Genomic DNA, 15,634 nt, shown 5'->3' with positions numbered 1-15,634 from the left:
CACCCCAAGACTGCCTGTAATTTGCAAGGGTCAAATTCTATACCATGTGTAAAAATTCTGAATCCTATATAGTCTAGTTTTTCATTATGGAAATCACATTTTGATAATTTGATGGGGAGTTTCTTATCTAACAGTTTCTTGAGGACTGTCCTTACTAAATTGACATGGGAGACATAGTATTTTGAATAAATGAGGATATCATGAAGCACACCCTGATACAAGTGTTCTCTCAATACTTCATTAATGATGTTTTCAAACAGGGCTGGGGATCCTAATAACCCAAAAGGCATTCACTGTAAATGGGGCCACCACAATGTTCCTAGTAAACTGCAACAACTATCTCCTAGGTCAGTGATGGCCAACCTATGACACGCGTGTCAGCACTGACACGCCTAGCCATTTTTGCTGACACGCTGCCGCATGCAGATTGATTGGATGACTATGTATTTTGTGGCCAAATTTGGTGTGATTTGCTCCAGTGGTTTTGTTGTTTACTCCATGGGAATTATGCACATTACATTTATATATGTGTGTGTGTGTGTATCATTCTATTATTATTCTATTATTATTGTAGTATATTATCATATTATTACTATTATATTATTATAGTATTTATTATTCATGACGACATTGAAACTAGAATAGAGATAAATCAGTGTGGAAACTGTACGAGGTACCATAGATTGTTGTACATGGAAATAATGGTAGTAAATAGTTTTTGATTTATTAAATACAGTTATATATTACAATTATATATTTTTGTTATATAAACTATATATTGCGAAATTATGGGGGTTTTTTTCTCAAAGTGGCACACCACCCAAGTTTTTTTGGTGAATTTTGACACACCAAGTGCAAAAGGTTGCCCATCACTGTCCTAGGTCTATCAACTGAGTCAAAATACACATGTATCTTTTAAGATGTTTCACTGTCAATGGGATACAGTAACTTTTATGAGTAACCTAGTGGGTACAAAGTAGACATGGACTCGGTTACTGTTTCATCCATTTCGTTCGTACTTATTTGGAATACACAAAACGGTACACTCACCCACCTCCGTTTCGGAAACACCAGTGAAATGAATGAAAAGTAGGAATGGTAACTTTTGTCGTCTGATTTTCGTGCCTGCCAGGGCTGAATGCCCTGGGAGGCACGGGTGCTTCTCTCTTCTTCCCCCCTTAACTGTGTAAAGCAAAGAGAGAAAAAACCTTACTGTAACTCAAGCAGCATGTGTGGACACAGCACATCTTCAGAGTCTGGCACATGCATGCGTTTTGGGCCAGCAGGCCATGAAGTGGAGTGCCGAAATAGCACATCATACTCAGCACTCCAGTTCAGACCCTGAAGATGCGCTTGGCGTTCGGTCTGAATTGGAGTGCCGAGTAAGATGTGCTATTTTGGCACTCTGTTTCAGGGCCTGCTGGCAAGCCTGTTCGCCAGACACAATCTTTTTCCAAGGAAAGTGGCAAATAGGCCCAAAACGCATGCGCGCACCAGACCCTGAAGATGTGCTGTGTCCACACATGCTGATTGAGTTACAGTAAGTTTTTTCCCTTTGCTTTACACAGTTAAGGGGGGAGAAGAGAGAAGTGCCTGTGTCTCCCAGGACCTGCAGCCTTGGCAGGCACAAAAATATTTGTTTTGTTTCGGACTTTTTACAAAACGACATTTGTATAGGAGTCCATTTTCAGAAGTGGTGCCCAAAAACAAAAATGGGTCCATATGAATGGAACATACAGAAACAAATAGCAATTCCATATAAATTCACAACACTAGTACAAAGCAGCTCCAAGTGTTCCTTTCACACAAAAGAGGAGATATCTAGGATTCACTGATGTTGCCACAAAGATGGACAAGATTCTATTTATTTGATTTCCATTATTTCTTGATACAGATTTAACAAACTGAAGTACAGCAGCCAGTTTCAAGTATTGGTTCATCAAAACTAATACAATTGATTCTATTTTTTTCAAAGGTTTCACATTTGACTATCAGCCCAGTCAAATTATCGTCATTTCTTTTCTGCTCCCTTCCCATGAAGGAATTGTCTATTGCATTGGACACAAAGAAATTTGTTCAGCACATAACATTGCAACGAAACTAAGTGAATCCCCTAAGTCTTTCAGAAGGCACTGCCCCTCTCCATTAACTTGCAGTATATCTGGCCTAAGCTTTCATGGCCTACACCCAGAGGAAATCTGAAGTTTTTCAGAACTGTTTGCCCAGGAATAATTTGCTGGGAGGGGCATCTCTAAAATAAGCAACACATGAGCTTCAAGTAACAGTTAACCTCTTAAAAATAAACACTCAGGTACCCCCTAAGGCAGGCAGGTTGTGAACTGCACTGAAGTCAAAGTTGACCTGAAGTTATGGTGGTACCTTATGACCTTCGTACTTTGGCATTCAGGTTCATGACCTAACAAAAGTATTTTGGATGAAGGAGATGTCTTTTCTTACTAAGATTAGAATCTGAAAAAATCCTCACAAGTGTCTGAGGGCACTTTTGTCATGCAGTGCTTAGGTCTCACAGAAATAATAACAAATATAATTAAAATATGCATGCCAGCACACAATAAGGAGATAAGTCGTTACAACCTATGCAAAGTAGATTGTGGGAGCAGAGGAAAACTAATCTACCTTAGTTCATGTCACTGGACTTAATCTATTTTCGGTTCAACTAAAGCAGATCCACTGAAAAGAACCCAAGCTATCAAGACAGCACTACTGCAAGATTTATTTATTTAAATAGATCTACCTTTGGTGTAACTAGAATTTTATTTAGTCTGCTATTTATACTAGCCTTAGGTCCAACAGATGAGAAGCATGAGTTTAACCCACAGAAATCTTCACAGCGAAGGGGATAAGTGCTACTAGAGCCAATTTATTGGGCAGCTGCATTTCTGACGCCAATGACTAGCTCATAATTCTAGCACTGAGCATTTACTGGCATAAATTAGAGGCATTCTACATTAAGACAGACTTCACTTACAGTAACAGCTCCAAATGGCCAAATACACTGAGATTTTCTATTCCATCTAAAGGATTTTACTATGGATGTTCCTCAAACCTTAATGTTATCTAAATCCCCCAGATCAGCAAATGTCATATAAAGCCTTCCACGAACAAAAATTTACAGGTAGTCACTGGTGTTCAGAAAATGCAAGCCATCTGCAACAGCCTTTCAAGTTCATAGTAATAACCAGGTTGTTCTTCAAAAATCCAGTGTTCTACCATACTTAAGTTCTAGGTTCCAGGCTATAGCATTTCCAGAGAGAAGAGGGTTAGGTAGTAAGGAAGCAGTCTAATATTTCAAAAGCAAACAAACAAAAATCTCAAAGGTGCTACAAGAGCCCTCAGCATACTGGTCCAGCTATGTCTCTGAATTCATTATATGAAGTATATCTGCATTCTGTCCAAAGAAGAATTCACATAGGATACATCGTCTTTTGAATAAACAAAGATATACTGGAATATAGCGCAGTTCTGGGAACAGAATGTGTCCAGATGTGGGAAACCAAATGGTGAAAGGTCTGGAAAGCAAGTCTTATGAAGAACAATTCGGGGAGCTAGTGTGTCTAGATTAGAAAATATTGAGGAATGATACACTACTGCAACAGCAGAATTCCCTATGTACAGGTAGAGTAAAAGTAGTTCAGCTATGTTAGCATCCTGTGCAACGATGCAATATAACAGTGGTTCTCAACCTGTGGGTATCCAGTTGTTTTGGCCTTCAACTCCAAGAAATCCCAATAGCTGGTAAACTGGCTGAGATTTCTGAGAGTTGTAGGCCAAAACATCAGGGGACCCATAGTTTGAAAACCACTGAGCTAGGACAATGTCTTACTAATCTGTGACATGGAGCTTTCCAGGTGGAAATTTAGCTTCAGCCTGGCCTCTTGTATAGAGACAGAATCTACAGTAATTAAGGTAGATGCTGCTGCCACCACAAATGTCTATGTACTCTTCTTCACAAGGGTTTACTTGTTTTATAATAAGTGTCCAAACAGTGTTAAAAGGTATACATAATGTGATCATGTTCGTCTACCAGAAAGTGAAAATAATATCCATTATTGTGCTTCCCTTTAGGATTTTAGAATCCAGCTGATTTCCTGCATTTTGAATACTAGTTCTATTAGCTTCGCTCAGACACTATATGGTGTCATCTTTCAGAAGTGGTCAGTACCGGCGATGTCTAGCTGTAGTAACCTGTAACTGTACTTTCTAAGTAAAATTCTACCTCAAATGGGCTTATTTTTGGTCTGCAGCTCACACATGGCCATCTTCATCAGTGACAAAGGGAACATGTGACACAACACACCGGGACAGAAGTGTGTTTCTTGTACTTTTAAAAGCAGAACAATATTGAGGTCTGAAATCTTTCAGTACTCTAGAATGCATGAACATCTATTATTCTGCCCTACACACAAAAACAGGGAACTGCAGAGGTAAATAAAAGACCTTTTTTCAATACTGTAGGAAGTTTCAGCAGGCAAACTCCAGCTCTCAATTCAAAGCAGAAAATTCAAACAAATGTTGCCTGCTAACAAACTAGTGAGCTGTGCTTCAGATTCGATTTCTACCATTTTCCCCAAAGTGATTTGCACTTATCTGTGGAGACCCACATAAAACTGAGTAAAACAACATTAGCACCTATGCGACTGTTTGTAGTTTGCTTCCACTTCAATAGTAACAAACTCAGCACCCATCCCTAGTCATATATATTGTATTATCAGTTAACCAGAATGAATCTTCATGCATATAGTAGTCACACTCAGTCCATCATAATACAACTAAGTTTGTTTTTGCAGCACACACAGTCTCCTACAAGGAGTCTTTGTAGCCCGATACAGTGATGGAACTGGAACCCTCTGCCTTGTGGGCTTTTCAGCAGAAGTTCTGACAGTTCTAGATGCAGACAGTCTCCAAGCACCACTGAATTGTACTCTCATTAGATCTGAAGATTAATAAACGGCGCAAAGCCCACAACATCCTGCAAGTGAACTAGGGCACGCTGCAGTGGAAATTCCACATCTAGCTCCACACCACGATTGCGCAAGATGCTTAGGCTGGATTCCACCACGTCATGACAGTGCTTCACCTTCAAAGCCCGTAGCTTTGGGCAATATTCTGCCACAGTCCTACAAAAAAAATGTGAAATGTCAGGAATTATAGTCAGAAAGCAATTGTCCCATCAACAGTATCTTCTAGAAAAGCACCATATTATCCTGGGAGAATTGCATAAGAATTATATGTAGAAGTCCCTACCATCTCCAGTGGCTGTTCAGGTAACAGGAATGAGGAAGACCTTTATATCCCGCCTTTTTCCAAGTAATAGAATTTAAAACACCTTACAACATATTTTAAAATACACATTAAAAACTATACAAAAACTTCAATAAAGTATAAATATAAACACTATTTAAAACCCTAAGGTGAACCTATCACAGACTCCTCTTTGTTCTTTGGAAAAGACTATATATCTTCATTAAAATGCACATCATTAAAAATCCATCACATGCCTTCATAATGTTAAAATTTACTAAAAGACTACGTTGTTTAGTGCCTTCAAGGCAATTCGGACTTAAGGTAACCATAAGGTGAACCTATCACTGAGTCCTCTTAGCAAGATTTGTTCTTTGTAAAAGACTATATACATTCATTAAAAAGCACATCATTAAAAAGCCCATCACACTCAGTTTCCAAAAGCCTAATGGCATAACAGCATTTTGGCTTGGAAGGAGCAAGGTTGGAGTCATCATGGTCCCCTTGCACAAAGCTGAATAAAATTCCTTTGAACTGGAATATATGGCAGTGTTGACTCAGATAACCCAGTTCAAAGAAGATATTGTGGGATTTTCTACTTTGATATTCTGGGTTATATGGCTGTGTGGAAGGGCCCTAAGTCTTTCTTGAGGGGGAGTTCCAAAGTCTGTAAATAGCCACCAAGAAGCCTCTCTTCCTTGTTCCCACCAAAGGTGCCCAAGATGGTGGTGGGCTAAAAGGCACAGAAAGGTCCTTCAAATAGCCTAGACCCAAGCTGCATAGTGCTTTATAGGTCCTCACCAGCACTTTGAAGTATGCTTGAATAATAGTTAGGAAATGAAACTCTAAGAACAGGGATGAGAATTAACAGTGAGGAGAGATGTGAGGATATAATGCAAAGTTTGACCGAATCTTATCAATAACACTTCAGAAAAAGATCTATCAATATAGCCATAACCTAGGTTTATCCAACAACAACAGAAGAAGAAATTGAAAGGTTTTGTTCTGGACCCCCAGAGAAAATTGATGGCACACCAAAATAGAACTTCTTGTTAATTGTAGACAATTAACAAATTGTGTGCAAATGTAGGCGACAGAGCAGAACCAAAGATTGTAGGAAAATTTGGCCAAGGATCACAGATCAGTAGGCAAAGTGATGATAAACTTTATGAAGCTAACAGTCAGTCCATCATAAATACATTATTCAAGCAACCAAGTTGTTACATCAGTGGTTCTCAACCTGTGGGTCCCCAGATATTGTGGCCTACAACTCCCAGAAATCCCAGCCAGTTTACCAGCTATTAGGATTTCTGGGAGTTGAAGGCCAAAACATCTGGAAACCTACAAGTCGAGAACCACTGTGCTACATATATGGTGCTACTACACTATACTGGGCCAAATGCTGTGTAAGATCAGCATTCATGGAAGCTCTGGGGGTTTTTTTTGTCAGCTGTACGTTCTATACATCTTATATTGTGAATTTATATGTCTGAGGGGACAGGATAATGAGAAACACTCATTGGACAGAATGCAAATATATATATATACACACACATCCATACACATACACACCCATACCTACTGATGGATAGACTTTTAAAAAAACGAGCCCTCCTTATTGTGGAGAAAAGTAATTTTTACTTAAAGGTTTGTCAAAGCCCTTTATTGTCAATGGTAAGACTTATGATAAGGGAATGGTAATGTGTATCCCTCCAACCTTCTTGGGTAGCAGACTTTCACTATCCTTCAGTGCCTATGCTGGCAGGACTTCACAGGAGTTGTGGTTCAGCAACTTCAGGAGAACCATAGGCTACCTGTTCCAACTGGTTTATACTCTGTCCATTATAGACCCATCTACACTACCATATAATGCAGTTGGAAACTGGATTATATGGTCAGTGTAGACTCATTTAATGCAGTTCAATGCAATTACACTATATTATATGGCAGTGTAGACAGATCCAGATGGTAGTCAGGAAATTAGTGCTGAACATTCCACTTATTGTTATTGTTGTTATTATTATTATGTTTATTTAGCTATAAAGAACCATTACATAGCTAGTCACATTTTCTAAGCCTAACATGCTTGAAAGGGTTATTATGGAGATAAAACTATAACTGCCACTTTGAGATCACACTAGGAAAAATGGGATATAAGTGTAATATGTACATGCAATTATTTAATTCCCAGTATTATGTTACCTAATGCCGTTGTTCTTGACCCGCAGGCAGCCTGTAAGATCAAGGTGCTCCAGCTCAGGACAGGCTTTGGCAACCTCCTCTACTGCTACATCACCAACATTTGCATTAACAGCCAATGAGAGGGATTTCAGTTTGTGGCACCTCTGGGCAAGGTAGCAGATGGCTTCATCTTTCAGCTGCCGGCAGGCTGTAAGATCCAGAGATTCAAGCTCCTTACAGTGGTCAGCCAGGCTCCGCAAAGAGAGACTGTCCACCCACTCGCAATGGGCCAGAGAGAGCCGGCGTAAATTGGGGCAGCTCAGAGAAATAGCCACCAGAGCATGCCTGCTCAGCTGCGCGCAACCACTCAAGTCAATATGTTGCAAGTGGTGGTTTTGGCCAATAATAGGCAGAAGCTCCTTGTCTGATAGCCAGTCAGAACAGTTCTGCACAGAAAGTTGTTGCAGCACCTCATTATCTTTCAGCAGAATACAGAATGCAGCTTTTGGAATGTGGGCTCCAACCTGCCACAAATAAAAACATAAAATGGATTACAGCAGCATCTCAAAACCCTGCCCACAATTCTCCCCTCCGACCCATTTACCATCCCCATTCTAGGAATGGTATATGGAAGACACGGCATTTAGACTTGGTTGTCTTATTAATTATTGTAGTAAAGTGCTCTACAATCCTTTTTTGTATCAAAAACAAATGATCAAACAGCTTAGATGGTGTAATCAAAAGCATAAATATTCCCTAGAGCAAGGCTTCTTAAACTGTGAGTCCCACCCCCAAATGGGATCTCCTTAGCTCAATATTGGGGTCCTGAAAAACTTGGTAACAGGCAAAGTTTTCTAAACTTCACCTAATGATCGTTTTAAACATTTACATGAACCTGTTGTGCAGTGGACTCTGCAGATGATGCTTCAGCAGCATTTCATAAAAAGGGAAAATCAGCCTGTTTAGCAAGTCTTGCAAATGCCGATTTATTATCAATAAATGTTTGATTTTTGTATCTATTTTATATAGCTACATACCTGGGGTCACATAAACATTTCTTGGACCAAAAGGGGTACCAAGTGGAATAGTTTAAGAAGCCCTGCCCTAAAGCAACGGCTGTGACAAGAAACCTTCACACTGGAACTAAAGAGAAAGCCATCAAACAATTCAACAAAAATAAATGAATGGATGGTTTGGGGGGAAAAGAATGGTCAAGTGGAAACATTTCTGCTTACCTTCTGTAAAATAAGCATACATGAAAAGCTTTGCATGAAATAATAAAACCGTCAGTTTCACATATCTGTTAGGTAGTAATCCCCGAGTTACAAACATCTAACTTACGTAGAACTCGTAGTTATAAATGGGCCTGTCCTCTCCTGCCCTGCCATGAAATCTTAGTGCCGAGACAAAACATCCCTGGGTCTCTCCCCTCCCCTTTGCTTTGCTCCATGTCTGACACCACTATACTTGACTTGGCTCAATGCTATGCAGTCCTGGGATTTGTAGTTTAGTGAGGCAGCAGCATTATTTGACAGGAAAGGCTAAGGACCATGCAAAGCCCCCAGGATTCCATAGCATTAAGCCAAGGCAGTTAAAGTGGTGTCAAGCTCATTCATTCTATAACACCAAGGAAGCTGAAGCAAAATAAACAGGAGAGGGTCCTTGAGGGAAAGGTTACCTATTTCGTTTTCCTCTCCATTGCTCGAAGATTTGGTGTTCTAACATTTTGTTTTTAAAGAAGGAATTCTAAGCACATAGCAACTGTAATGTGTACCTCTTTTTGGCCAAATTACAAAGAGTGTGTTTTTTGCTGCTACAGCACTCCCCGCATGCACCTGCTAGCAGTGCAGCTCAGACCTGTTCCAACTTAAAATACAAATTCAACTTAAGAACAAGCCTATCTTGAATGTAACTTGGGGACTGCCTGTACCTTTCTGCTCTGGGTCTCATGTACTTTGAAAGCGATACCTATGCCTTCATCCCTGTATGGAAAAAAAAGCAAAGCAGAAGCAGAACACTTTCAAATGCCACTTCGTTATAAGGCAGTGGTTCTCAACCTGTGGGTCCCCAGGTGTTTTTGCCTACAACTCCCAGAAATCCCAGCCAGTTTACCAGCTGTTAGGATTTCTGGGAGTTGAAGGCCAAAACATCAGGAGACCCACAAGTTGAGAACCACTGTTATAAGGCAAGAAGACCATTCTTTCCCCTGTTTTTAATCAACAAGCCAGTGAGAATGCACAAGTCGAAAGTTTTAAACATCACATGTCTGCACCAACTGATTAGGCCCAGCTTATTTCTCCAGAGAACTCTGGTCAATGATGAACACAGTTGTTATACTAAAGAATGATGATTCCCAAGCTGTATTTTAGGTCAGATATCTGGGAGGAAACAAAGATAGACTGAATTGTCTTTCCTAATCAAACCGTTCTGTACATTAAGCTTTCTTTCGACATTATTTCAATTGCTGAATGAAACTAATGCTGAAAGCCAGTTTCATCCATTTCCAGTGATGATCTGGAGAACTAGGGAGTGATCATACCTAATACTGCTCACTTCCAGCTTGTTTAAATTTAGTTGTAAACAACATCTGCTTTGCATATGAAAAAAATGGCAAGAATTTATCAAATGTTACATTACTTCTGATACCTGGCTCGAATCAAAGCAGCGCATATTGGTGAGATAAAGCTGAATGAGCGACTGGAATGCCTTGCTGACTCTTTGTAGGCTCAAGAGTTGCCTCAGAGGGAGAAATGAGAGAATGTGGGGAATGAGGACATCTTCCCAGGGCAGGTCCAGAAACTGCTTTCTGCAGGGAAGAAAAGCAAAATGGATCAAGACAGCAGTTACGACCAATAAAGATTTGTGAATTAGTTGTCAAACTGACTAGGGCGAATAAGGAAAATATTTATCCAACTTTTTAAAAGACTGGGATTTATTTTGTGACTTTGTTATAATAACAATGGGTGCATTCGTGAATTGTGGGATTTATGAAAAGTGTCATTAAAAGTAGAAGTGTGGCTATATAATACCATATAAAGAGAGTAGATTAATAAGAGATATAACCATCAAGTAAAAAGTAAGAGGTTTGTAAATTAATGATTTGTATGCTTTTTTTGTCTATTGGATTTGTGGCTTGGGCAAGTGTGTTTACTCATGTGTTTTATTTTTGTGTTTACAATCCGCATTTCAACAGGTACTTAGTTGTTGAGCTTGTAGTTGTAGTAGGTGAAATGCAGATGTGTCATTTTTAAAACAAATAACCATACAAGATCTTTGTATGTTCTATTATTCTTGGATAAATATATACATTTTTTGCTTATCTGAATTAAAAAACAACAACATTAAAACAAGAACACCAGTAGCTAGACTAACTGGACAAGACCTTCACAGTACTCCACACTGAGATTCCTGGAAATGAATATTTTGAAATTACATTTAGTAACATGATTTTTGTTCCTGGGTTATAAATGTCATTTCCTAATTGGTTCTATCATAAAAACATGGGGAAAGTTTATTAAACTGCAAAAACTTTGTTTTTGTAGGACATCTTGCATCACATTTTGCTATAGTTTTTCAATATCTTATTGAGTCTCAACCAATTCAACAAATCTGTGGCAGCCAAAAAACAAAGTTTCTGGGGCAGAACAACTCCTTTCAAATTAAGTACCACACAATTAAACAGGGAGAACACTTTCAAAACATGAATGGATTTTTTTTGTTACATAGTGTTCTTCTTGGATAACTATATAATTGTTTTGCATATCTGAATTGTAAAAAATATTAAAATGAGAAAGAAACAGCAGTAGCAAGACTAATTGGACAAGACCTTTACGGTACACTGGTCTGAGATTCTGGAAATAAATGTTTTGAAATTACCAGTAAATAAATCAAAAGACCAGTATTATCCAGGAAAGTCTCCCGTTTCCTTAAAGACAATCCTATTGATGCCTCAATTCTTCCAATGTGTTGTCAGGACCAGGCACCTGAAACATTCATGAGTGCCTGTTTTTTCTTCATAGAGCAACACTAAGGCCCTTTCTAAACTACCATAGAAAATCCAGATTATCGGCTTTGAACTGGAATATATGGCAGTGTGTATTCAGATAACCCAGTTCAAAGCAGATATTGTGGGATTTTCTGCCTTGATGTTCTGGATTACATGGCTTTTGTTAATCATGTCAGAAGCGACCAGAGAACATACTGCAAGTCGCTTCTGGTGTGAGAGAATTGGCCGTCTACAGAGACGTTGCCCAGGGGATGCCCAGATATGTTACCATCCTACTGCAAGGCTTTTCTCATAGAATCATAGAATAGTAGAGTTGGAAGAGACCTCATGGGCCATCCAGTCCAACCCCCTGCAAGAAGCAGGAAATTGCATTCAAAGCACCCCCGACAGATGGCCATCCAGCCTCTGCTTAAAAGCCTCCAAAGAAGGAGCCTCCACCACAGTCTGGGGGAGAGAGTTCCACTGCCGAACAGCCCTCACTGTGAGGAAGTTCTTCCTAATGTCCAGGTGGAATCTCCTTTCCTGTAGTTTGAAGCCATTGTTCCGCGTCCTAGTCTGCAGGGCAGCAGAAAACAAGCTTGCTCCCTCCTCCCTATGACTTCCCTTCACGTATTTGTACATGGCTATCATGTCTCCTCTCAGCCTTCTCTTCTGCAGGCTAAACATGCCTAGTTCTTTAAGCCTCTCCTCACAGGGCTTGTTCTCCAGACCCTTGATCATTTTAGTTGCCCTCCTCTGGACGCTTTCCAGCTTGTCAACATCTCTCTTCAATTGCGATGCCCAGAATTGGACGCAGTATTCCAGGTGTGGTCTGACCAAGGCAGAATAGAGGGGTAGCATGACTTCCCTAGATCTAGACTCTATACCCCTATTTATGCAGGCCAGAATCCTGTTGGCTTTTTTAGCAGCCGCACCACACTGTAGGCTCATATTTAACTTGTTGTCCACGAGGACTCCTAGATCTTTTTCACATGTACTGCTGTCGAGTCAGGAGTCCCCAATTCTGTATCTTTGTAGCTTCTTGTGTCCCCGCAAACTAAAGCTGACAGACGGGAGCTCACCCTGTCTTGTGGATTCAAATTGGCAACCTTCAGGTCGGGAGTCCAACCAGCACAAGGGTTTAATCCATTGCACCACTGCGGCTCCCCCTAAGGCTGCTTCTACACTGCCATATAAAATTCACATTACAGTAGAGTCTCACTTATCCAACATAAACGGGCCGGCAGAATGTTGGATAAGCGAATATGTTGGATAATAAGGAGGCATTAAGGAAAAGCCTATTAAACATCAAATTAGGTTATGATTTTACAAATTAAGCATCAAAACATCATGTTATACAACACATTTGACAGAAAAGGTAGTTCAATACGCAGTAATGCTATGTAGTAATTACTGTATTTACGAATTTAGCACCAAAATATTACGATGTATTGAAAACATTGACTACAAAAATGCGTTGGATAATCCAGAACGTTGGATAAGCGAGTGTTGGATAAGTAAGACTCTACTGTATCTGCTAAGAGCTGGATTACATGACAGTGTAGACTCATATAATCCAGTTCAAAGCAGATAATGCGGATTATCTGTTTTGATAATCTGGATTATATGGCAATGTAGAAGGGCCTTAAGGTTACTAAAGACTACTTTGGAGCGCAGTGGAAGCTCCTCCTTTGGACGCTTTTGAACAGAGGCTAGATGGCTATCTGTCAAGAGTGCTTTGATTGTGCTTTGTGCTTTCCCTGCATGGCAGGGGGTTGGACTAGATGGCCCTTGTGGTCTCTTTCAATTCTATGCTTCCTGCAGGGCCTGCAGAGGACCAATTTCAGGCCAGGCACCCATTTTCATCCTCCTTTGGATCACTCAAAACCCAGCCCGGTGTCTTGGCTTTGCAACTGCAGCCCTTGCCCTGGAGCAAAGAAAAGAAGGCCCAAAAGAAAACCCGGACTGCTTGTGCTTGTGAAAAGACCTTTCAACCTCATCAAAGGAACAAAAATAATGCTACATAATATAGTGCAGGCATGGGCACTCATCGCGTGGCTGAGGGACTGCAAGGAGACTGGAATCCTTTGCAGCGAAATGAGGGAGGCGTTTCCAATCCACTCACTCGGAAAAACCCTGGTTGAAAGCGCTGGGCTTCCACAGTAAAGGAAGGAAGGAAGGAAAGCTCCCCTCCTCCTTCTCTCGCTATTCTTACCTGGCCACATCCGGGTCCCGCCGGCCGCCGACAAGCTCCATTCTCAGCCGCCGCCGCTGCCAAGACTCAGACTTCGGCTCCGCTGCAGTCGCCGACGTGACGTCACGAGCAAAGGGAGCGGCGCGTCTTTTACACGTTGCCGCCGCCACCGCCGCCATTTTGTGAAGCCGAATCAAAGCCCATAGAATTCAGAACCAAAATTGGTTCACTCTGGTATTTACAACAGCCTTATCATGTCATGAGAGCCGAAATTGGGGGGGGGGGGGGGGGGGGAGCAGGAAACCCGAAGATGAGCATTCAGAGCCCTCTCCTGACTCCTAAATACAGCTCTTGCTTCTTTACCATGAAAGGAACAAAAATAGTGTTACATAGTATAGTGCAGACATGGGCAAACTTTGGTTCTCCGGGCGTTTTTGATGAGGAACGGAAAATATGGATTTTTAGACATATATTGTATGCACATTAGAAACAGTGAAATGTAGAAAAATCAAACTCTCTCTCTGTGTTAGATTTTTGGGATGCACAGGCTGACAGGACAGGGGGGAGAAGGGGGGCCTTCTTCATTCCAGTACGAGATAGTGCCAGGTATGCGAATGGAGGGAGAGTGACTTCTCCCCCTCCCTTTTGACAAGGCAGAAGTAAGCCTCTTGATGGATTTCTCTTTGTGTCTGTGACTTGCTACAAGTTTAAGAGTGCTTAGATAGGAAAATGCTGATTGTGCATATTTATGCCCATGTATGTAAGCATGTGAAGTGACGTACTAATGACGAGATGTATGTAAAAGCATGTTCTTTGTCTGAAAATGTATAAAAAGGCCAGTCCACGCCTTGATCGTGGCTCTGGTTTGCTTTTTGGAACAGATTCCACTTCCAGAGTCTCAGCTGAAATAATAAACCGGATTTTTTGGGCCTCTCAGAAGGATCTCTCTTGTTATCTCTCCCTTCTTTCTACAACATTTTGGACTTCAACTCCTACAATTCCTAACAGCCGGGAGTTGATGTCCAAAACACCCAGAGGGCCGAAGTTTGCCCATGCCTGCACTATACTGTATAAACCTCATTTGCCTAGTTTCCAACAGACCTCACATCCTCTGAGGATGCCTGCCATAGATGTGGGCAAAACATCAGGAGAGAATGCTTCTGGAACATGGCCATACAGTCCGGAAAACTCACAGCAACCCTATGTTGACTTGGTTGAGACTCAAGATCAGGGGTCCTCAAACTTTTTAAGCTGAGGGCCGGTCCACAATCCTTCTGACTGTTGAGGGGCCGGATTATCATTTGAAAAAAAATACAAACAAATTCCGATGCACACTGCATATGTCTTATTTGTAGTGCAAAAACAACAACAACAACAACAACAACAACAATGAAAGAACAATACAAAATTTAAAAATAAAAACAATTTTAACCAACATACATTTATCAGGATTTCAATGGGAAGTGTGGTCCTGCTTCTGGCCAATGAGATAATCAAGTTAATTAGGGTTGTTGTTGTTGTTGTTGTTGTTGTGTGCCTTCAAGTCATTTCAGACTTTGGGTGAGCCTAAGTCTAAAATTTATTTATTTATTATTTATTTATTTACTGCATTTATTTACTACATTTGTATCACACCCTTCTCACCCCAAAGGGGACTCAGAGTGGCTTACAAGTTATATGTACATACAATATATTATATTATTAGCATAGCACAATATTAGCATTATATATTACTATATTGAACTATACCACTATACTGTAATATTATTAGTAATATTATATGTAATATAGAATATATAATTAATATTATTATATGGTATTATTATTAGTGTTGTATTATTGTATTACATTATAATATTATTATCAATATTATATGTATATACAATATATTATATTATAAAACTGAGGGCGGGGGCCAGGTAAATGACCTTGGAGGGCCGCATCTGGCCCCCGGGCCTTAGTTTGGGGACCCCTGCTCAAGATAGTCATTGAATAACTATGGCAAAAATTGG

General features: G+C 40.3%; 1 protein-coding gene across 1 annotated transcript; it reads right to left on the bottom strand.

Annotated features, from left to right (window-relative positions):
- Positions 1–1,827: 1,827 nt before the first annotated feature.
- fbxl15 (F-box and leucine rich repeat protein 15) lies at positions 1,828–13,816 on the bottom strand. The gene is made up of 4 exons (XM_003223128.4): positions 13,644–13,816; positions 10,090–10,249; positions 7,465–7,967; positions 1,828–5,138 (listed from the first exon to the last, which is right to left on the bottom strand). Exons 1-4 carry the CDS (start codon positions 13,799–13,801, stop codon positions 4,949–4,951), a joined length of 1,011 nt encoding a protein of 336 aa, XP_003223176.3. The 5' UTR covers positions 13,802–13,816; the 3' UTR covers positions 1,828–4,948.
- Between the last annotated feature and the right edge of the window lie 1,818 nt (positions 13,817–15,634).

Source organism: Anolis carolinensis, chromosome 3 (genome assembly GCF_035594765.1).
Source record: "Anolis carolinensis isolate JA03-04 chromosome 3, rAnoCar3.1.pri, whole genome shotgun sequence".
In the NCBI taxonomy this organism is placed as follows: Eukaryota; Metazoa; Chordata; class Lepidosauria; order Squamata; family Dactyloidae; genus Anolis; species Anolis carolinensis.
This window is presented reverse-complemented; position numbering and strand designations above follow the sequence as displayed.

Coding starts and splice junctions, on each gene's coding strand:
- fbxl15 (XM_003223128.4), bottom strand. CDS start 13,801: ATGGCGGCGGTGGCGGCGGCAACGTGTAAAAGACGCGCCGCTCCCTTT. Junction 7,968..10,089: donor GCTGCTTTGATTCGAGCCAG/GTATCAGAAGTA, acceptor TATTTGTGGCAG/GTTGGAGCCCACATTCCAAA. Junction 5,139..7,464: donor GTCAAGAACAACGGCATTAG/GTAACATAATAC, acceptor TTTTTTTTGTAG/GACTGTGGCAGAATATTGCC.